The sequence below is a fragment of the Siphateles boraxobius genome, unplaced genomic scaffold (assembly GCF_051911475.1).
Source record: "Siphateles boraxobius isolate OS27281-9 unplaced genomic scaffold, OSU_SipBor_1 11, whole genome shotgun sequence".
Lineage (NCBI taxonomy): Eukaryota > Metazoa > Chordata > Actinopteri > Cypriniformes > Leuciscidae > Siphateles > Siphateles boraxobius.
In genome coordinates this window covers 7,982,398-8,006,332 of record NW_027508711.1, presented here as the reverse complement: position 1 = coordinate 8,006,332, position 23,935 = coordinate 7,982,398, and the positions used below count along the sequence as shown (strand labels likewise).

General features: G+C 44.3%; 2 protein-coding genes across 2 annotated transcripts; one reads left to right on the top strand and one right to left on the bottom strand.

The window, feature by feature from the left end:
* Window positions 1–2,714: 2,714 nt before the first annotated feature.
* LOC143757323 (uncharacterized) lies at window positions 2,715–9,147 on the bottom strand. The gene is made up of 2 exons (XM_077248378.1): window positions 5,270–9,147; window positions 2,715–3,044 (listed from the first exon to the last, which is right to left on the bottom strand). Exon 1 carries the CDS (start codon window positions 8,772–8,774, stop codon window positions 7,854–7,856), a length of 921 nt encoding a protein of 306 aa, XP_077104493.1. The 5' UTR covers window positions 8,775–9,147; the 3' UTR covers window positions 2,715–3,044; window positions 5,270–7,853.
* A 3,301-nt stretch (window positions 9,148–12,448) lies between these two features.
* On the top strand, window positions 12,449–13,378 carry LOC143757317 (olfactory receptor 8G17-like). The gene has a single exon (XM_077248365.1). The coding sequence runs from the start codon at window positions 12,449–12,451 to the stop codon at window positions 13,376–13,378; it is 930 nt and encodes a 309-aa protein (XP_077104480.1).
* Window positions 13,379–23,935: the final 10,557 nt, after the last annotated feature.

Sequence of the window (23,935 nt, the reverse complement as noted above, 5' to 3'; positions counted from 1 at the left end):
GTTACCACAGTAACACAGCACAAGAACACAGAGCACGATCAAACAGTTGCTTTAGGCAGGCGTTCATCCGGCAGTATTGCGCGAACTCCCTGTCAAACTCTCTCTCTTGCTCTCTCATTCCCGCCGGCTTATATGCGGTCTCTTCATGCCAATTACTGCAATCAGACAAAGGTGTTCATCATCTGCACTTGACCTACTTACTCACCACGCGGCTCCCTCCTTTCTCTCCCGCTACAGACTTCCTAAAACCATGCCCCCCTCGCCACATACCCCCACCGCCCACCTGCCAGTTGTTACTATAGATGATGATATCAGCCAAGTAGGCAGCGGCATATGCAGCATGCGGCTGGAGAATTCTGTCCATCAGACGCTGAAAGGTCGACGGAGCCATGAACAAGCCGAAAGGAAGGGTGACAAATTGGTGTAATCCAAACGGGGTTGTGAAACCTGTCTTTTCTTTGGACATGGGAGACAAGGGGATCTGCCAATATCTGCCAAGTACAGTGTTGAATAAAAGCAAGCAGTACCCAGCCGATCAAGCAACTCGTCAACCCTCGGCATTGTATAAGCTTCAAAGTTTGACACCACGTTCACCTTTCGATAGTCCACACAGAACCGTATCGAGCCATTGGTTTTAGGGACTGAAACTATCGGGCTCACCCAGTCACTGTTGGACTCTTCTATTACCCCCATGTCCAGCATTGCCTCTAATTCGCTCTGAACTACCTTTTTTTGTGTTCAGGCAGGCGATATGGCCGGCTGCACACGACCACGCCTGGCTCCGTCTCAACGTGGTCCTGAATGAGGTCCGTCCGACCAGGCAGGGGCGAGAACACATCAGCAAATTCGGCTTGTAGATTTCTCACATCAGTCAGCTGGGAGGGTGAGAGGTGGTCTCCACCAGGTGCCAGGGCGAGAGATTGGATTTTCAGGCTCGCTTCTGGACAGAGATCCTCCTATCCACTCATCACCGTTGCCAGCATCACTGATTCCGCCTCAGACCATTTTTTGAGGAGGTTGAGGTGGTAAATTTGATGTGCCCCATCCCTATCTGTTCGAAACTACCTCATAGTTGATATCTCCAATTCGCTGTGTGACCTCGAAGGGTACCCCCTGTGTGTACAGCCGACTCTGTCTGTCCTGGGCCTTTAACAAATTCTCCATCGATAGCCGCCCCAAAGAGTGGAGTTTTGTTCTCAGGTCCAAGACATACTGAATTTCGCTCTTGCTAGTCGAAGGTCAGTCCTCCAAAGTCTCTCTAAGGACGTCTAGCACCCCGCGGGGCTGACGTCCATAGAGAAGCTCGAAGAGGGAAAACCCCGTGGAGGCTTGGGGGACCTCGCGTACAGCGAACGAGGGGTTCTAGCCATTTATCCCAATTTTTGGCATCTTCCTGTATGAACTTTCGATCATGGTTTTCAACGTACAATTAAATTGTTCCACCAGGCCGTCTATCTGTGGGTGGTAGCGCTGATGCGAATCGATTTAATGCTCAACAATTGATAAATTTTGCGAATGGTTCGTGACATAAATGCCGTGCCTTGATCGGTGAGAATCTCTTTCGGGATACCCACCCGGGAGATTAGTTGAATCAGTGCGCCCGCAACGCTTTTGGCGAAAATACTGCGGAGCGGCACTGCTTCAGGGTACCGCGTTGCATAATCCACCGGGGGTGGACTAAAGCAAAGCGGTGCCCTTGTGAAGACCGTTCTAATGGCCCGATGAGGTCCATGCCAATTCGCTCGAAGGGGACCTGCAGTAAGGGAAGTGGGCACAACGTCCTTTTAGGTTGGCCTGGGATTTACCAACTGACATTCATGACAAGACGCGCACCAAGGGCCGGCCCTGGCCAATTTGCTGCCCTAGACAAGATTGTACCTGGTGCCCCATGCATCACAGCCCATTTCGCCCTGTCATTGTGTTCATGATTATTTATCCTATATATATATAAATATACACACACACACACACACACATTACAGCCTAAACACAAATAGCAAGAGCATTACACCTAGCATTCAAGTCAAGTCCCATTTATTTTTATAACGCTTTTTACAATATAGATTATTTCAAGACAGATTTACAGCTTTACAGTTTTGTTGCGTTCATAATTTTGTTCAGTATATATGTGACCCTGGATGACAAAACCAGTCTTATGGGTAATTTTTTTGAAATTGAGATCTATACATCACATGAAAGCTGAATAAATAAGCTTTCCATTGATGTATGGTTTGTTAGGATATGACAATATGTGACGGAGATACAACTATTTGAAAATAGGGAATCTGAGGGTGCAGAAAAATCGAAACATTGAGAAAATCGCCTTTAAAGTTATCCATTTATTTTCGCGATTGTGCTGCATTCACTCACAAACTGTTACGACTGACTCAAGGCCATAACAATCAATAGGAGACCATGCCACGACAAACAGTGCAAAACATAAATTTATTGTGTATGTAACACAAATGTAAACAACGTAACAAAGCATGGGATATGAATGTCAGTATCAGCAGTGTAGCGTAAGTGCTGGGATGTATTGTGTGTGTGGGTGCAAATGTTGGATGTAAAAATAAAAGACATAAACTCAAATAAACTTAAAGGTGCATCTCTGTGAAGTCCTGACGTGTCGAGCAAAGTATGGGCCCGGACCAGCCATCAGAGCAGCGTCGAAGCCTTCAGCCACCAGACCAGGAAAAGAGAGAGCAATGCAGCAGAGAAGCTCCTATTTAAACACCATCTTCCCAGGTGTTAGCAATTAGGCCTGAAAGAGAGGAGGAGCAGGAGAACGACCAGAAACAGGCCAAGGGCCGTAACACCCCCCTCTAACAAAACAGGGACCCCTAGGGGTTCCCTTGAGCTACAGGTATCCCATGATACAAAGTTTATAAAATTTTAAGGAGGCATATCTTACCTAACAACTTGGAGACCGGGACAATGCGTCTGCCACCACATTATCCCGCCCCTTGATATGCCGAATGTCCAAAGTGTAGGACTGGAGGTGAAGAGCCCAGCGCATCAACCGTTGGTTAGGAGTCTGTAGAGTGCTAAGGAATGTTATAGGATTATGGTCAGAAAAAACTACCACCGGACCAGAGCCCAGATACACACTAAAATGCTGCAACGCCAAAATAAGCGCCAGCGTTTCTTTTTCGATGACTGAATAGTTTAGCTGATGGCGATTAAATTTCCTGGAAAAGAAACACACAGGCTTATTAACCCCTCCATAGTCTTTCTGCAGCAACACTGCACCAGCCCCAACCATGCTGGCATCCACCTCCAGGTGAAACTCACGATCCCACCTAGGAGCAACTAGAACTGGAGCATTGGAGATTAGAGCTTTCACTCTTTCAAAGGACTGCTGGCAAACTGGAGACCACACGTACTTTGTCTTCCCTTTCAGAAGATCAGTCAAAGGTGCGACCACTGTAGAGAAATTCCTACAAAAACACCTATAATAGCCCACCATACCAAGAAATCTCATGAGTTCCTTTTTTGTCGTTGTGATGGAATGTCATAATTGCACACACTTTAGCACGCACTGGTCTCACCGAACCCTGGCCAACAACACGACCCAAGTAGACCACCGTGGCCCTAGCGAATTCACACTTTGCCAGATTCACTGTTAAACCAGCATGAGCTAGACGCACAAACAAAGCTTTAACACGCTCCAAATGTTGTTCCCAGTTGTCAGCATACACCACCACGTCATCCAAATACACTGCGCATCCCTCCAGATCCCGCACCACCAGGTTCATTAGGCGCTGGAAAGTTGCTGGGGCATTCCTTAAACCAAAAGCCATAACATTATAGGATTACAGCCCCCCTGGTGTAATAAAAGAAGCAATCTCCCTTGTCCTGTCTGTGACAACTTTAACTCCCCCTCACTTCCAAATGGCTCACGGGAAATATAAGGCTTCAAAAGATTAACATGGCAGAGCCTGGTCTTTTTCCGATAAGTTGGAGTCGAAATTAAATAGTTTTGATCAGAAAGCTTCTTTAATACCGAAAATGGTCCAGAAAATTTTGCTTGCCACGGAGAAGTAATTATAGGCAAAAGAGCTAAAACCTGGTCACCTGGGAGAAACTCTCTGTGCTCAGTCTGCCAATCATAACGTTTCTTCATTTTAGCTTGTGCCCTGGCCAAATTCTCCCTGGCCACTTCCTGAGACATATAAAGCCTGTACCTGAACCCGTTCACAAAGTCTAGTAGGGTACTTGGAGGCTGAGCCTCCTTCCAGGTGTCCTGCAACAGAGCCAGAGGACCCCGCACTTTATGCCCAAAAAATCAGATCATTAGGGTACAACCCTGTACTTTCTTGAATTACCCTCTAGCAGCCAACAACATCCACGGTAAAGCCTCTTCCCAATCACCCTGCATCTGAACACACAATGAGTGCAGCATAGACTTAAGTGTTTGTTGAAATCGCTCCAAAACACCCTGGCTTTGAGCATGATAGGCAGATGCAAAATTATGAACTATGTTCAACTGTTCCAAAACTTGAGCAAATAATTTTGAACAAAAATTTGACCCTTGATCTGACTGAATGATCCGTGGAACTCCAAAAATGGAAATAAATTGGGACAATGCACGAACCACAGACTTGGCCGTTATACTACGCAGTGGGTAGGCTGCAGGATACCTAGTACTTTGACACATCACTGTCAACAAATAACTGGAACCTGATTTTGATGGTGGTAATGGACCAACACAGTCAATAAGAAGATGTTCAAATGGCTGACTTATAGCTGGTATTGGACAATGTGGAACAGGCTTCAAAACATGGTTGGGCTTACTGGTCAATTGACAGGTGTGACACGACTTGATGCATGCAGACGCATCCTTTTTCAACCGAGGCCAAAAAAAATACAGCAGAACCCGGTCATATGTCTTCCTGACACCCATATGTCCAGACTGGTCATGGGAAATCTGCAACACAGTATTCCTATACTTTAAAGGAACAACCACTTGGTAAATCGGATTACCAACAAAACCCTCAAACTGAGGCGTCCATTTTCTCATCAAGACATTATTGTGTACAAAATAGCAATGAGAACGATTTCTGACCTCTGCAGGAGAACAAACCCCATCCATACAAGACTTCAAAGTGCTGTCAGCTTCCTGCTCATGCATCAGCTCATCATGAGAAACAGACCAGGGGACAACAGTTAAAAGTAAGCGAGGACCGGAGGCCACACTTTCAGAGTGATCACTGTCCAAACGCTTTGAACGGGTTACTGCACAGGCACTGAACACATCAGGAAAGTGTACCTCACTCTCATCAGGCTTACTGCACCCTAAAGGAGTCACCGTCACCCTGGCAGGCGGGGATACATCAGCCCATACTTTATTACCGGCGATGTCATTTCCCAGGATCATAGCAACGCCATCCATAGGTAACGCTGGGCGCACGCCAACAGACACCTCACCCTGGAAGAGATTACAGTGCAGCATCATTTTGTGTTGTGGTACATTCAAAACATTTAACCCCATTCCCACTACAGGAATGCTTGAGCCCACAAAGGTGTCATTTGAAAATGGCAAAGTTGCAGCTACGATAAATGAGTCAAACGCCCCAGTGTCACGCAAAATTTTTATGCGCACCTGCTCTTTACTTCCCATTAAAGAAACAAATCCTTCTGTAACAAAAGGCTATTAAGATTTTAACTCCGGATTGCCTTCTCCAGTGATTCCAGCTAACTCCTGGTCAGACACAGACACAGCACACATTACCGGATAAGCTTTGGGAAAAGCTTGCTTTGGACGAGATTTAAGAGCATAACAATCATTTTTCCAGTGACCTCGCTTATGACAGTAATTACAGATTTTTTCTGAATCCCCCGAAACACGACCACTCTTATCCTCAAACTGCCTACTTGCCCTTGCCTCATGAGGACCAGCGCCGCCTCTTGAAGAATGAATTAAGGAATAATCGTCAGCCAGCGCAGCAGCTTCACTAACCAACTTAACTCCACGCTCACTAATATAAGTGGCGATGCACTCTGACACGGAGTTTTTAAACTGCTCCAAAATGATTAACTCACAGAGGTTTTCAAAAGAGTCAACGCCGGCCGCTGAGCACCAACAGTCAAAATGCATAGCTAAATCACGCATAAACTCTAGATGGGACTTATCTCCACGTCTCCAACCTCGAAAGCGCAATCGGTACGCCTCTGGCACAAGTTCATATGTTTTTAAAACAGCATTTTTTACCACAGAGTATCTACCACAATCAGTACTGCTTAACGCTAAAAATGCCTGTTGTGCTTTTCCGGTTAACACACACTGTAACATTAACATACGCGTAGAGTCAGACCAACCTCGAGCCTCTGCCAGACGTTCAAATAAGGAAAAAAAAATCTCTGGGTCCTCCTCATTAAACCTGGGAACTAATCTCAGATCACTCAAGACATCCTGTTTAATGTTTACCTGTGCCTCGCCCTCCAGCTTACCTTCTCTGATGAGCGCTAGTCTTTGTCTCTCCACATCTAACTTTTCCCGCTCCAAATCCTGCCTCATTCTTTCCATCGCCTGCTCTTTCTCCTGTTCAGTTTTAATACGCAACAAAAGCAACTCTTTATGCTGCTCAAACGATAAACCCACCGGGCTTACTCTTCCCAACAAAGATGATTCAACCAAAGTGTCAACTTTACCTGGCATCAAGACACCATTTTCCAACAATTTCGCTGTCAAATTACCTTTTACATAATCCTTTGTCTGAGAGATTGTTAGCAATTAGGCCTGAAAGAGAGGAGGAGCAGGAGAACGACCAGAAACAGGCCAAGGGCCGTAACACTAATATAAATGTTTTATATATTTATGGTAAGAAATTTACAAAATATCTTCATGGAACATGATCTATACTCAATACCCTAATGATTTTTGGCATAAAAGAAAAATTTATAATTTTGACCCATACAATGTATTGTTGGCTATTCCCACAAATATACCCGTGCTACTTAAGACTAGTTTTGTGATCCAGGGTCCCATATAGCCGCTCTGGATAAAACAGTGATGTCATCGTCCAAATGTCATTCATGCACAAACTATTCATTGAGCACTAGCAAAAGTGTTTGTTTTGCAGTTGATGGCAGCAATCTTCCACTAAACTATGGCACGTTTCATGTTTTCACCATGAATGAAACTGCTAAATGTCTTCTTTAATGTTAATTTCACATAAAACGTTGCTACTTTTAATAAACCTATAGCCTAAATATCATTAATAATTTTGGCAAATAAATTTAAAAATGCCATATATCCCCCTCAAAACTGCACAAATGTAGAGTAAAACATTAATTAATAAAAGTGATAGTGAATGCGTCTAAAAAAACTGAAGTGTTTGTTACAAATCACACTGTCTGGGGCTTTTGGAGAACTCAATAAATTGTTAGCTTAAAGTTTAAGGTAAAAATAACTGCCATTAAATCATATATCTTACTACTATGCAATTAGATAAACTGTTCATTCATTACATTACCTCTGTCTTTATCCCCTTTTATCCTCTTCTCTTCCGTTTGGCACTGTATCTATTGCAGACTATAATGCTAATCTAAAATATGTCATGTAAATTTGGCCATCCATCACAATCAGGAAACTTTCACCATGTCTAGACCTGGCGCGAGCTGCCAGGCCCGTTTCTACGGGGTAGAAGTGCCCTCAAACAAAAGAAATGCTGTCTACATTGGATGCAGCGGGGGGCGACGCTACACAACAAATTACCAACAGTAAACTGATCGCGCACGCGATTGGGAAGATTGATGCGCCGGACCGGAGTCGGGGGACTTAGTTAAGTTTTTGTGGATTTTTTTTTTTGCTTTATTTTGTAGTATTTTGAATTAATGTTTTTAAAATAGCATTAGTAAAAAAAAAGTTTAAAAAAATTCACACGTTCACTCATTTTGGCGCCCCTATTGAGTGGCGCCTCTAGCATTTGCCTAGTCCGCCTATGCCACGGGTCGGCCCTGCGCTTGTTCTCGTGAATGCCCGGCCAGAAGAACCGGGCCATGAGACGGTTTAGTGTAGCCGTTTGTCCTAAATGCCCGGCCATTGGATTGAAGTGAGCCGCCTGGAAAAGCATTTCCCGGCGGCTTTTTGGTACCAACAACTGAGTTGTATCCTGTTTTGACTGGGCGCCTTGGGTCACCCGATACAACTTATCTTTTAAGATTGTAAAATAGGGATAGGAGAGCGGTTGGTCTGGGTGGAGCAGCTGGCCGTCGATAAAGCGGACCTGATCAAAAACATGTTTCAGCGTTTCATCCTGGGACTGATCCAGGGGAAAATCATCGCGCTCTGTGAGGATGGTTCTCTCCAGAGCGCTCTGTTCCCCTGAAACAGCTCCCAGAGGTCCCGGCTCAGCCTCTCCCACCTGAACAACCGCCGCCTTCCCCTTATCTCTTTTTGCCCAAGAGGCATTCGCACACAAATACCCCAATAATTTACTAAAGGCGGGCCAATTAGTCCCCAGAATTAGCGGATACCGGAGGTGCGGGTTAACTGCCACCTCTACTCTATGTTTTTGTCCCCTAAATTGAATTTCCATGGGCAATATCAGATAACTCACCACCACCCCATGCACACACTGTACCTTAACCATGCGGCTATTATCCAATGCCCTAGGTTGAATCAGGCATTGATGAATGGAGGTTTGGTTACACCCCGAATACACCAAAGCCTGATAGGTACCCTTGATACTCACTGGTATCTGGTACAGGCCAGCTTGATCGGGGGCAGCCTGTGGTACGTCGGGGACCCAGATCAGCGTCCCCACCTCCATCACCGGACACCGGTCAATAAAGTGTCCTGGCTCCCCACAGCGCCAACAGGCCGGCCCAGGTCTCCCCGCCGCCCAAGTGGCAGGAAGCGGGTCAAGGGTTTGTCATGGAGAGAGCGGCGTGGCTGGCAAGGTGGAGTGGCTGAATGTCCAAGCCGCCGCTGGAACAGGCTTCGCTGGGGTCCCCATTCTCCATAACCCCGCCACGAGACCTGGGAAGGGGTACAGGTTTAGAGAGGGGACAGGAGAGAGAGGGGGAAGAGACAGAGAGAGAGAGAGAGAGAGAAGCAGATGGCAGGGGTTCGCCGACCCCTGGGCACGCCACCATCTGGTCCTCCGCCAGTTGGACGTCGTCACAGCGACGTCGGGCGGTGGCATTGGACCCATTGCGCGGTCTTCTTCGGAAGTCGTGCTACGAACTGCCCCAGTACCACCTTATCGATGACTCCCTCAATGTCGCTTCCGTCACTGTTCCAGAGCTGTTGTGCCATAACGAAGGGCCGTCCGGACTCTTTGAGGTCCAGTATCCTGAACCTCTGACGATGTTGCTCTGGGGTCCGGCCGACCCACTGGAGGATGGCACGCTTGAGGTCTTCATAGACCAGGAGATTCTGGACTGGCAGTTGGTGTGTGGCCACCTGTACCTCTCCGGACAGCAGGGGGATGAGCTGCATTGGCCAGTCTGCAGGGGGCCATTCTCGGGCCTCGGCGGACCTCTCAAACAGATCCAGGAAGGCCTCCGGATCGTCCTGAGGGCCCATTTTGTTGAGAGGTAGGGGCGGGGCCGAAGCTGTAGCTGGAGAGGGGACGACACGAATCTCCCAGTCTATCCAGCTCCGGAACAGCTCACAGTCTTTCTGCTGGGCTCGGAGGAGCGCAGTGTGGTAAGGTTCAATGTGTGGCTGGAAGGAAGAAGACAGGGGTCGGCGTGACTGGGACTAGCGTTTATTCACAAAATTAAATAAACAAAACAAAAGTGGCGCACAGTAGCGCATTTACCGAGCTACCACAGTAACACAGCACAAAACACAGAGCACGATCAAACAGTTGCTTCAGGCAGGTGTTCATCCGGCAGTAGTGCGCGAAGTCCCAGTCCAACTCTCTCTCTCTCTCGCTCTCTCGTTCCCACCAGCTTATTTGTGGTCTCTCCACGCCAATTACTGCAATCAGACACAGGAGTTCATCATCTGCACTTGACCTACTTACTCACCGTGCGGTTCCCTCCTTTCACTCCCGCTACAGACTTCGCAAAACCACGCCCCCCTCGCCACAGTGATATTGAACTATCATCACTTCATAATGTCGATTCAATGATAGTATCATTGATTTTTTTTATTGAAATCTCAACATTATTTCAACAGTAAATGAGGGTGCAAAGGGGATGTTAAAAAATATCACTTTGTAATGTTGAATCAATATTATTACCATTGATTTGTGGTTGAAATCTACGGAGCCCCGCACATGACATGCAAGAAAAATAAAGTAAATCGTGTGCACAATTTACTGTTTCGTTCTCTCAATTTGTTAAAACGTGCGGATGATTTACTAATTTGTTCCCTTGATTTATAAATAGTGTGCATGATATAGCAAATCAAGGGTACAAAATAGTCAATTGTGCGCACGATTTAGCCTACTATTTTTTCCCTGGATATCAGGTGCAGAGCTCCGTAGAAATCTCAACATTGCTTCAACATTAACTGGGGGTGCAAAATTTATACTGAAGGAACATCACTTTGTAACGTTAATTCAATGCAATTAATGTTGAGCGATCAACATTGACTTTTCAATGGTTTCAATGGTTGCTTGCTACCTGGGTTAAGCACATCATGTTAGAAGTGACAAGCATGTTGCCAACAAATGCCAATTCGAAGTGGTTATCCTTGTGTTTTGCCTGTTTTTTAGATTACTCTGCCTTACATTTGTTGTGAATTTACAGCCTTGTACTGATTGCCTGTGTTTGACCCTGCCAGTTTTCACATTGCCTGGATCTCACATCTTGGACTGTCTGTCTTAGGCCCCATCCACACAACTATGTTTTAGTTTAGAAACGCAGACCTTTTGCTACGTTTGCACCTCCCGTCCACATTAAAACGGCAAAAACGAAGACCTAAAACGGAGAAGTTTAGAAACGCTGCCGACCCCCGTTTTGCGTTTTGAATCTTCGGAGGGCGTTTTAGTGTAGACGGGTCAAAACGGAGGACTTTAGAAATGATGACGCAGAGGCTCACGCTCGGCTCTCTGATTGGATGTCATACAATGGAAGAAAACGCACAACAACAGCCTTGACTACCAGTTACGTTAGTGCAAGTAAATTCTGCATTTTACAATGCTATAACTGCCTACATGTGCCAGAGGCAAGCTATTATTCCAGCAATCTGACAGTTCCCGTGTGCAGCGGCGGTATCGACCGTACTTGGTGCGTCGGTTTTTAGTTAAGCAGGGAAGAACCAGCGCATGGTGGGATAATTTTATCAATGAAGTTTTAGTTCCTAAAGAATGGTGCGAAAACTCTTGAATGTCCAGAACGGCACTTATCAACCTCAGCGAAATCTGAGGAATAGTCAATCCGTTTCCTGTTTACACCGGCACGCGTATGCCCAGTGTAGGTGAATGGTGACGTGATTTGCGTTTTCAGTCGTTTAAATGTGGACGGAGATCAGTTCTAATACGCAGCTAAAATGCTGGTGTGGACAGGGATCGTATTCGTTTTAAATCTCCGTTTCTAAACTAAAACGCAGTAGTGTGGATGGGGCCTTAGTGTAGTTTCTCCTCCATGAGCAATCGGTTTCCACTCTGCATTATTCTCAATAAATACACTCTGCACATGGAGCCAACTGTGAACCTACCTGGTGCCTCATTTTGAACATATTTCGAATTACACAGAATGCTGTGACGTCCTCTAATTAAAGGTGCAATCAATCATAAATGCATTCCGTTTTTAGTTTTCATTTGAACTATAAATATAGATAATTGTGGGAAACACCTCACATTATTTACTAGTGCAAACGCTTCATTCCTCACATTATTTTAATAAGCTTTACATTTGGCTTTTTATGATCTGTCCTTCTTTCGCCACTTTAAAATGCTGAAAAAAAACACAATAAAAAAAATACACCCTCAAAAGGTGTTCACTTCAGTTATTGCCATAAACATTCACAATCAGCAGCCCCGCTGCTCATGGCAACGTATTCTATGAATAGTCCCCCCCCCAAAGGGATTATGACAATGTCACAAAAAACAATATAAGCCACACATTAAAAGGTAAAAAACAAGTCGTACTGTTTGACCTAATCATTTCTGGGAGGATCGTAGACAGAGTGAGGCAAGATACTACTGTTACATTTATAAAGTAAAACTCAATACTGATAAAGATGATTGTTACTTCACATTAGACAAATTTACCTTTGTTCATCAACAATTTTATATATATATATATATATATATATATATATATATATAAAAAAAAATTATGTTTGTGTGTTAAGCAATGTACTGTATTTAAAATATATATATATATTACCACAGTATAGGCCTATGAAGTTTTGTCATGCACAGGGAAATGCTATTAATTTGTAATGTGCATTTTACACAAAGAGGTATGGTAATATGTTTAAGAGTACATGTAATTAGTAATGTCTATTTGTTATTATGTTTGCAGATTTTGTGTACAGCAACCAATGGACAACTTGACATTCACAAACAGCATTCTCCTCGTGGAGGGACTGAAAGTTACACCTCAGTCATCTCAGCCTGTTTTCATCCTCCTTCTCTTGGCTTATGTCTTTACAATGGTATCAAACATTGGACTTATATTTCTGATCTCAACAGAGAAGAATCTGCATGTCCCAATGCATTTTCTGTTCTGTAACTTGCCACTGAATGATATACTAGGGACTACTGTCATTATGCCCCGCTTGCTGCAAGACATTTTAAGGGAAACCTCAGAGCGCTATATATCATATGCAGAGTGTGTTATTCAAGCTTATTTTGTGCATATATTTACAGCAGCATGCCACTATGTGCTGATGATCATGGCCTTTGACAGATATATAGCTATTTGTAATCCATTGCGATACACGACTATAATGACCAATAAAATGGTTATTAAACTATCAGCATTTGCTTGGGGCCTGGCCATTCTTTTAGTGACAATTATGATAGGACTTACTTTGCGTCTGTCTCACTGTAGGTATAAAATTGAAAACCCTTTCTGTGACAATGCCTCACTATTTAAACTGTCCTGTGAAAATATAAGTATTAATAATGTGTTTGGAGTTGTTTATACCATAATTATAGCCTGCCTGTCAGCATTATCTATATTTATAACATATGTCAAAATTGCTACTCTATGTATAAGAAGCAAAAACAAAGCACTCAACAGCAAAGCCATAAAAACTTGCAGCACTCATTTAACTGTTTATTTAATCATGTTTGTTTCTGGAGTCACATTTATTTTACTTCATCGTTTTCCTGAATACTCTGATAGCAGGAAACTAGCTAGTATAATGTTTCACATTTTACCACCAGGATTAAATCCACTAGTATATGGTTTACAAACCAAAGAGATAAGACAAAAGATTGTTAAAAAATGGTGGAGAAAAAGGTGAATTCTTCAATGGATTATATATCTCCATAATATAGTTAATATTATTTTTAAAAAAATTGTATGTGAAATTAATATTTTAATAATATTTAGCTAAGAATAACTGTAACTCTGCAAAAACTGTAACTTTGTTCTGTACTCGAATCCTTTTCAGTATTTATCAGGTGTTTGTATGTTGAATTGTTGACTTAAAATATAAACTAATTTAAATTAAGTTGTATGCACATATTACCTAGAAAAAAGAAAATAAACGACAAGAAATAAACAACATTTCGGCTAATTACAAGCACAAAAAGCAAATTTAAAAAAATGTACTATTTAAATGGATCCTTAATTATGATTTAACTTTTTTACCTTTAGTCAGTGTATAATGTTGTTGTTTGAGCATAAACTGTAATGATTCAGTTTAATTGTAAAGAAAGGTTGATTTGGTTATATGTTGACTTATATGGTTATATGGGCCCACTTGTAGCGAGGATTGTGTATGGTAACTTCCATATGACTTAGTTGAGTTCATTGTGAAGTGTCATGGCTGAAGAGCGGCTCGTACGGTGAAGTCGTGGCCCGCATAAGGCTGTAAGTCGCTATTATTTGTCATACAAATATGATGTTTAGTAGGTTTAAGATGTTTCTCAGTAAATTCATTAATCTAGAGATGCAAATATTGCTAAAAACGAAACATAACGTGACTGTGTAAAGCGTGAGCATTAGCGCCGTATGCTAACGGTCTTTTGTTATGATCAGTACGCTAATTTGGATTCCGTGATTACAAGCCATTACCTAAAAGAAGAAATATAATTAGCAAATGCACATGACAATGTAACATTTAATGCTTAATGTGTTGATTTAATGTTTCATTTGAATGCTTTATTTAGGCAGTAAATACTGTTCAGTCAGCTATGCACTTGAATATGTACAATTCTAATTGCTATATTTTCTATGTCTGTTTACAGTTTTACAATGTTAAAGTTAAACGAGATAAGATTCATGAAAACTAATGGAAGATAAAAAAAACAACATCTCGCCTGTTCCCTGTCTGTCTAGCCGGATAGAGAAGTGACACGTCTAGTGAGGACAGAACAGTAAAAAGCCTTTCAGTTTTACTGTTCAGTAAAAAACAGTAACAGTAAAAAAAGTAACACTAACGGTCTTGCTTTCAGATGCTGTTAACTTCAGTCATCTTGTAGCAGCCATTGAACCCATAACCCCAACGACAGCCAGGTAGATGAAAGTACAAGAGGACGTACTGGAAACGAGACTTCTTCAACGCATCAGGTCATCTGCAAACGTAGAAAGCTCTCAAAGTGCTAAAACTGAGGCTGTACAAGCACAGGTGTTCTATGCAGAAGAGAAAGATGAAGTTATGAAACAACAAGCTGAAATGTAGGCTCAGCTACATATTTTAAAGATAAAAAAGAAGCAGCAGCAGAAGCAGAGAAACTAGAAGCAGCCGCACAGTTTGAACAGCCTTAAAGCAAAGAACATCTGTGCGACAAACCCGTGGACTCAAAGGAAAAGTTTCAAAATTTCATTGACAGTCAAGTATTCTTGCAAAACAACCAAGCGCCGTCACAGCCTCAAATCTCAATCACGAACCCCTTCTACCAACATAACACAGGTGAAGAACCATCACCAACCACCTACAATACTCCTGAAACCAAACAAGAAATCCCGCAGTACAGACAACAACGGCTGTCCATATACACGTCAAAACCACATCCTAACATATCACATCCAGTTCTCAACCACCAACACCAGTCATTCAGCTCAACGCCCCAAATCCTCAACAGACATCTACGGTAAATGATATGGCTAAATATCTAATGAGACATGAACTGGTGTCAGCCACTGCAAACCTTTGATGATAATCCACAAAATGATCAAAGCTAGAAATCCTCATTTCTGAATGTCACTAAAGACATGTCCCTGTCCCCTAAAGAAGAATTAGATCCACTTGTAAAATGGCTTGGACCAAAGTCAAACCAACAAGCTAAAAGAATCAGTCCGGCTCAAATTAATGATGCCTCTGAAGCCCTAAAAATGATCTGGCAGTGCTTGGAAGAAACCTACGAAGCACCTGAGGTAACCAAGGGAGCTAGGAGACCTCTTACTTGAGCTACAACTAGCTAAAGCAGATGGTTATTTACCTGGGCTAGCCTTTCTGGATACAGCTTTTGGTGTTAATTCCATAGTGGAAAATCTCCCTTACTCCCTACAAGAAAGATGGATCTCACATGCATCCAAATACAAGATAGATTACAATGCCATATTTTAACGCATTCTCATCCTTTGGCGTCATATGTGACGCCATATGACAAAACGGCGAAATACTGCGCACATGGCACCCTTTATCGTCAATATAACACGCACTGTGATGGGTAGATTTAGGTGTGGGGTAGGGTCTGCGTCTCATATTCACGCTAAAGAATGCCAGTCAACTTTATGACGCCTTGGGTTCGCGTGTTATATTCACGCTAAAGGGTGCCATGTGCGTAGTATTTCGCCGTTTTGTCATATGGCGTCACATATGCCGCCAAAGGATGAGAACGGGCTCCATATTTCCACCATTTTCTACCTTTTCTAACTTTGTACAGGAGCAAGCATGAACAAGAAGTGATCCTAGCTTCTCCTTTCTGTCAGCAGCTCAGTGCAAGTTTGACAGACCTGTTAAAAACAGTACTCGCCCTATGATTTCAGTGAAAAAGACAGAAATAGCACTGAGTAACGAAAAAACAGATGTTAGTGAGGATCCAGACAAACAATGTCCTTTGCATAAAAAGCCACATCCCCTCAGAAAATGTTGCAGTTTCCGCTGTAAAATATATCTGAAACATATGCTTCAAGTGTTGTGCATTAACCAAACACTAAGCCAAAAACTGTCAGATCAAAGTCACCTGCAAAGAATGTGGGAGTGAAAGAATACAGTGCTACATCCAGACCCACCCCCTCCTAACAGCATCACACCGCCAACAGAGGTGAAAGAGCAAATGTCGGGGAGCCGAGCCCAGCACACCATCAGTCTCAGCTACAGCAATATGCACAGAGGAATGTTGGTGAACAGCGTGGCTCAAGGTCTTTTGCTAAAATATGCCTAGCCAAAGTATATCCATTAGGTCAGAGGGATAAGGCAATAAACCTGTATGCTATTATGGATGAACAAAGTAATTTGTTCATCCATAACATTTAGATTTATTTAGCTCTCCCCTACATTTAGATAGGTGGGCAAACGCATTGTCTTAGTACATGCATTGTCTTAGTCTGGCAGTGCAAACTCTAGCTTAGCTTAGCATAATGAATGGAATCCTTTGTTGTCGGATAGCATGTCAAAGTAAATAGTAAAAAAAATAGAGTAAAAGTGATACTTTTTTTTTTTTTTTTACTAATTACTTCTTGTGGCCTGCGTATTCACAACGAGTACAAATAGCAATGCAGATTAAGATATCTGATTTCCTAGGCAGATATTGACCTGGGACTATATAGGGAGGAGGTACAGGCGAAGCACTGCTATTTTGGTGCAGAGATATCACGCAAATTAGGTAGCTGTGACACAACTGTGACACGTTCATCTTGATCTGAAACGTTGAGCCTGGTCATCGATTTCAGTACCTTGTCCCACTCTCCACAGCACAGACACTCTATTTCAATAGGCATAGGTTGGCATATTCCCCCACACTCACACCACCAGTTCATGTTGGCTCTCATCCTCCTATCCTCAGGCTGTTGAGTGACCGCAACCTCCTCCTTTTGTCGTTCTATTTCCAAAGCATGCAGCTCCTCTTCTGAAAACTCTGGTTCGTAGTCTGAGAAGTCACCCTCTTCGTCTCTCACAAACTCCACCATTTTTAGCTTTTTGCATTTATTAGCTTCTTGTTTCAGGTGAAGAGATGTGTTTAGCTTTGTTATCACGGAGGTCAGAATGAGGAAGTATACACAGGACCGTGTCATGCTGAAGGGCAGGATTATGGTCACGTTGAACCACGTGAGATGATTGACAGCTGTACAGTGAATGAGAAAGCGCTAAGATCATAACTCGCTGTGGTCGCTGTTTGAGCTCTTCAGATCGCATAATTAAGTGGAAAATGAATAGAAATGTTATTCTGTATGACGAAATATTTTGCCAACATGTGATGATAAATCATTATTTCTACCAGAAAGGCTCGGGAGATATAATGATGTAAGAAAGCATTAATTTATTGACAGCCCAGCAAGCAATTATTTATAAAGTTCTTTGGCGTAGGCCCCATCCGTAGTTCATAATCCGAGGGTAGCAGATCTGCATTTCATGCCTGAAGACGAAGGCATGGGGCACAGTCGACCCCCCTGGGAGGTATGGACAGGACCATCCTGGTGGTGGTGGGGAGGATGGAGGTAGTTGTCGAGTCAGCATCTGCGAACTCAAACGTGTGTAAGTACCAATCTTTTACACAGCGAGAATAAGGACATGATTGGATAGATGTGAAGGTAATAAGTGACGTAGTAATTAAGTCTTCCTGGCAGAACTTTATGCTAAAGCTTTAATTTCTACCAGAAAGACTGTGTAGATATAATGATGTAACAAAGCATTCATTTATTGACAGCCCAGCAAGCAATTATTTATAAAGTTCTTTGATGTAGGCCCTGTCCGTAGTTCATAATCCGAGGGATTACCTGCCTGAAGACGAAGGCAGGGGTGCAGCCGACCCCCAAAAGTAGGTGGATTATGGATCCACCAGGACGGGGCCAGCCCACCCCCAAAAATAGTAACGGAAAGTATACCCACCAGTCGTGAATCCTGTGGTTCCTGAAAAATAGGAAGGGAGTTACCATAAAATAGCAAGATGGACGTTGGATGTGGATGTCTTGTAGGCCTATAGCTTAAAAAGACAAGAAAGTCACTTTAGTTTTTGTAAAACATTTACCTGTAAGGTACAGCATGGAGCCATGGTTTTTTTTTGTTTTGTTTTTTGCATTTAGCCAGGCTTTTATCCAATGACTTGCGTAGAATTCGATGTTCTTTTTATGTGATTATCAGCTCCACTCTTAAGGACATGCAGAGACGAGGCCGCATTGGGCCATACATAGTGTAGACAGCCTCATTAGACCATACATAACGATGCCACATTGAGATATACATAGACAGGCCTCATTAGACCATACAGAACAGTGCCAAATTGGGCCATACATAGATAGGCCTCATTGGAACACACGGAGCAGACCTCATTGGACCACAACACTGGCCGCATTGGACCACATGGCCATGATAGACCACAGAGACAAGGCCCCGATGACCCACACTGCCATGATAGACCACAGAGACAAGGCCCAGGTGAGCCACACGGCCATGATAGACCACATAGGCATAATAATAATAACTTATACTTATATAGCACCTTTCACGGGACCCAAGGACGCTTTACATATAGCTACATAAGGAATAAAGAATAAGGAAAAGAATATAATAAAATAAAATAAGAAATAAGTAGATAATAATAATTAATCAGTCCTGGTTAAATGCCTTTGTAAAGAGGTGGGTTTTTAGAAGGTTTTTGAAAATGTCCAGAGAGGGAGCATTTTGGATGTCTGCAGGAATGGAATTCCAGAGGGTAGGGGCTGCGACGCTGAAGGCTCTGTCCCCAAAAGTCCGCAGTCTTGTGTGGGGGACAGAGAGCAGGCCCTTGTCAATGGACCGCAGGTTCCGTGAGGGGATATAGGGATGGAGAAGGTCCAGTAGATACCGGGGGGCAGTGGCATGAAGAGATTTATACGTGAGGAGCAGGATTTTGTAAGTGATGCGAAATTTGACCGGGAGCCAGTGTAGCTGGGTGAGGATTGGTGTAATGTGCTGCCAAGACCTAGTGTGTGTTAGAACCCTGGCAGCCGAGTTCTGGACGTATTGTAGTCTTTCAAGAATCTTACTGGGTACCCCATACAGGACACCATTGCAATAGTCCAAGCAAGAGGTGATGAAGGCGTGAATGAGTGACTCAGCCACAGGGTCTGAGAGTGATGTTCGTAGTCCGGAAATGTTTTTGAGGTGGTAGAAGGCAGATTTAGTAATGAGTTTGATGTGTGACTGAAAGGAGAGAGTGGAGTCCAAAATGACACCAAGGTTGCGGACTTCCTTGGAAGGAAAGATGGAGCAACCATCCACTTTGAGGATTAGACCACCTACCCTCGAGAGTAGCGGCTTGGGAGCCACAACCAATAGCTCTGTTTTGCTGCTGTTCAGCTTGAGTAAGTTAGATGACATCCAGGTTTTTATTTCATTCAGACAGTCAATAAGCGATGGTGGAGGGAGCTGAGTGGATGGTTTGGTGCTGACATACAGCTGTGTGTCATCAGCATAACAGTGGAAACTAAGACCATGGTGACGTATTATCTGGCCAAGGGGCATCATGTAAATGGTCAAAAGGAGGGGCCCAAGCACAGAGCCTTGAGGCACACCTTGTTTGACTGGGGCCAGGGGTGAACTGCAGTCGCTAAAAGTAAAAAACTGTTCCCTATTTGAGAGATATCACTGGAGCCAGGAGAGTGCTGAGCCGGTGAGGCCAACACATTCAGATAGACGTTTAAAAAGGATAGCATGGGACACTGTGTCAAAGGCTGCTGAGAGATCTAAAAGGATGAGGATGCTGATATGTCCAGAATCAGCGGCGATGAGGAGGTCATTGACGATTTTGATAAGGGTAGTCTCAGTGCTGTGATGGGCTCTGAAGCCAGATTGAAAGGGTTCATAGAGATCATAGTGAGACATGTGATGATGGAGTTGGGCAGCAACTGCTCTTTCAAGGATTTTACTCATAAAGGGAAGGTTGGAGATCGGACGGTAGTTATTGAGGTCAGCCGGGTCCAAACTGGGCTTTTTGAGAATAGGGGTAACTACAGCTGTTTTGAAGCCAGAGGGTACCAAGCCAGATACCAGAGACCTGTTTATGATATCCACCATGATGGGACAGAGAGTAGGGAGGGATGCCTTGACCAGAATACTTGGCATGGGGTCCAGTGAACAGGTGGAGATATTGGCTCCGGTAACCAACTTAGCGACTTGAGCCGTATCCAGAATGGAAAAGGATGAGAGGCAGTGCTGTGGCAAACATGTAGCAGGGGAATTGGCGCCATCATGAGTGTGAGTTATGGGTAGGGGATCATGAGGAGGCGTCAGTTGTTGGTGGATAGAGTCCACTTTTGCCTGAAAGAAATCCAGAAAATTAGAGCCAATATTAGGAGTGTCAAAGGGACAGGGGGCATCATGAGGACGGAGCAGCCGGTTTATGGTAGAAAAGAGCTTTCTTGGTTGCTTTTGCTGGTTACCAATGAGAGTTGAGTAGTAGTGTGTTTTGGCCTTGGAGAGAGCTTCTTTATAAGACCTCACATGGTCTTTAAAGGCCTCAAGGTGGACAGTGAGGCCCGATTTTTTATAGAGCCTTTCCAGCTGGCGACCAGTGGCCTTCATGGAACGAAGTTGGGTAGTGAACCAGGGGGCAGGATGGGAGAAGGAGACAGTTCGAGTCTTGAGGGGAGCAAGAGAGTCCAGGCTGAGAGACAACGCTGTATTATAATGTGTGACTAAGCTATCCACCCCGGCTTCTGGGGGATCTGTGGCCATGTGGGTCCCTACAGTTCTGGATAGTGATGATGTATTAACAGACTTGATGTTCCGAAAAGTGATGGTACGTTTGAGGTGTTGCCTGGGCAAAAGGACTGGAACATAGAAGAGGACGGCACTGTGATCAGAGATAGCTAGATCAATGCATTACAACTGGGAGGGAGTGACACCAATGGAGCAGACCAGATCCAGTGTGTGACCTTTGGTGTGAGTGGGACCTTTAACATGCTGAATGATGTTGAGGCAGTCCAGCAGTGACAGGAATTCAGCAGCAAAAGGACAGCTGCTAGAGTCGACATGAATATTGAAGTCCCCAAGCAGAAGTGTGGAAGGAGACATGGAACAGACGGAAATGAGTAGCTCTGATAGCTCGGCCATGAAGATGGTTGTTGTTTTTGGTGGGCGATAAACAAGGACCACCTGAAGCTGAGCAGGCCCAGCCAATGTAAAACAAAGACACTCAAATGAGGTGATGTTAGGCACTGCAAGTTCTTTCACTGGGAGGTCAGCTCGATGTATAACAGCCAGACCACCACCACGGCCCGTCGAACGAGGCTTCTGGATGTACACATAGCCTGCTGGGGTGGCTTGGTTGAGTGTCATGAAATCCTGCTGATTTTGCCAAGTTTCTGTTAAGCAGAGAAAATCAATTTTTCTGTCAGTAATGATGTCATGTACGAGTAGTGCTTTATTGCTTAGGGAACGAGTGTTCAATAACATGAACATTGCAGGCCTGTTAATAAGTGCTAAGGCAGGCAGTGTAGCAGAAGTAATATCAACACAAACCAGAGACCTTAGGTTTAGATTGACAGAGCGCACGTGAGGTTTGTTGTGATGACGTCGTTTCACTGCGACAGAGCGTCTGTCCGACAGAACAGTGGGAATAACATGATCTATGTAATCAAACTTACATCGGGAGCTTCTATGTACATAGCGGGGGCGACGCAAGAGTTTGAGTGATTTGATGGTATCAAGGCAGTTCGGTAAGATGTTACAGAAGAGATTCAGAAGTTCCAGGGAGGAGTATTTAATTAACGACATGTTGGTGCGAGGAAGCACCAGCTAGCTTCGCCACAGCGGCCGGAGAGGATGCATCCAACACTCGACCACGTCAGCAGCAGAGACAAGACAGAACAGTCAATAGTCCGGGTTTCGTGACACAGAGCTATCCAATCCGTGGAACCAGGAAATATAATCCAAAATTGTCCGTCCGTGGTGGATCACCAGCCCGAGCAAACACCCAACAGCCAGCCGACATGAGTGAGTAACGTTAGACAAGCCGTAGTTGCGCCGCGCAAACAATTGGCAATACAGATATTTGCAGATCCAAAACACACATTATCCTAGTTGCCTGATCATCAAACACAAAGAAGCATAATAACTCAAGTTTTGTAGAACGAAAGAAAGAAAAGAAAACTGCGATTAGTGAAGCGGCGACAGACACGCCAGCGTCCTCACTTCTCTGTTGTGAACTATACCGACTAAACTACTGAAAGAGATGATGGGGGCATGGCCCCGATGAGTCACACGGCCATGATAGACCACAGAGACAAGGCCCGGATGAGCAACACAGCCATGATAGACCACAGAGACAAGGCCCTGGTGGGCCACACGGCCATGATAGACCACATAGGCATGGCCCCAATGAGCCACACGGCCATGATAGACCACAGAGACAAGGCCCCGATGAGCCACACGGCCATGATAGACCACATAGGCATGGCCCCGATGAGCCAAACGGCCATGATAGACCACAGAGACAAGGCCCCGATGAGCCACACGGCCATGATAGACCACAGAGACAAGGCCCCGATGAGCCACACGGCCATGATAGACCACAGAGACAAGGCCCCGATGAGCCACACGGCCATGATAGACCACAGGGACAAGGCCCCGATGAGCCACACGGCCATGATAGACCACATAGACAAGGCCCCGATGAGCCACACGGCCATGATTGACCACAAAGACAAGGCCTCGATGAGCCACACGGCCATGATTGACCACAAAGACAAGGCCTCGATGAGCCACAACGGCCGCTAATGCCGCATAAAGACGAGTTAAGTGTAGACGAAACACGTAAAACGAAGGCCAGCCAGCCTTTTTTTTTTTCTTAAAAAAGCAATGAATGCTAAAAGGCCTTGGTAGACCACACAGAACCTATGCCCCGAAGGGCCACTGTCCAACCATAGGCATCTTTTTTAAGGACAAGGCACCAATATGACACTAGGCCTAAAGACCCACACGAAGACGAGGGCCACAGGGCTGCTAAAGCCACACAGAGACAGCCACACACAGACGAGGCCCTAGGCCACATAGAACCAATGCCATAACTGGCCACAAGCAAGCCACATTAGGCTACACGGTCACGGTAGACCACACTGAGCATAGAATGAGGCCACGAGGGCCGCGATATAGTGAGCCCACACTGAGACAAGGACACACAAAGACAACGCCCACTAGGCCACACAGAACCGAGGTCATAAGGACCACAAGACCACGTACAGTTGGTCATCAACCAGAATAATACTTTAACCGCCGCCGTTCCCGCAGCAGTAAATTGCGGGTGTATTTGCTGCCATTTACCGCTAAGAGGCGCTACAATCACAGACTTTGAAAAGTGTCCGTTTATTCTCTTTATTGCGTAATCTGCCGCCGCTCATTCAGAGCTATTGAAAGCGGGTATCAGATGAATTCAAATGCAACATTTTAGTTAAACTAATCATAATCATAATACTGACATGAAATTAAATTGAATAAATAATGAAAACATTTCTAAAACATTGCAATGGAAACATATTAGGCTACATCAATAAGGCTTTGCAAGAGCATAAATGACGTTATCTTAACAGCGTTCAGACGGTAGCTCTGTGGTCAACGCAACAACATGAACATCACGGAGCTTCAAGCGATCCCAGATGGAATCTCATTGTAGGCGTTTGTAGGTGGGGGAATTCACGTTTATGTTTTACCATT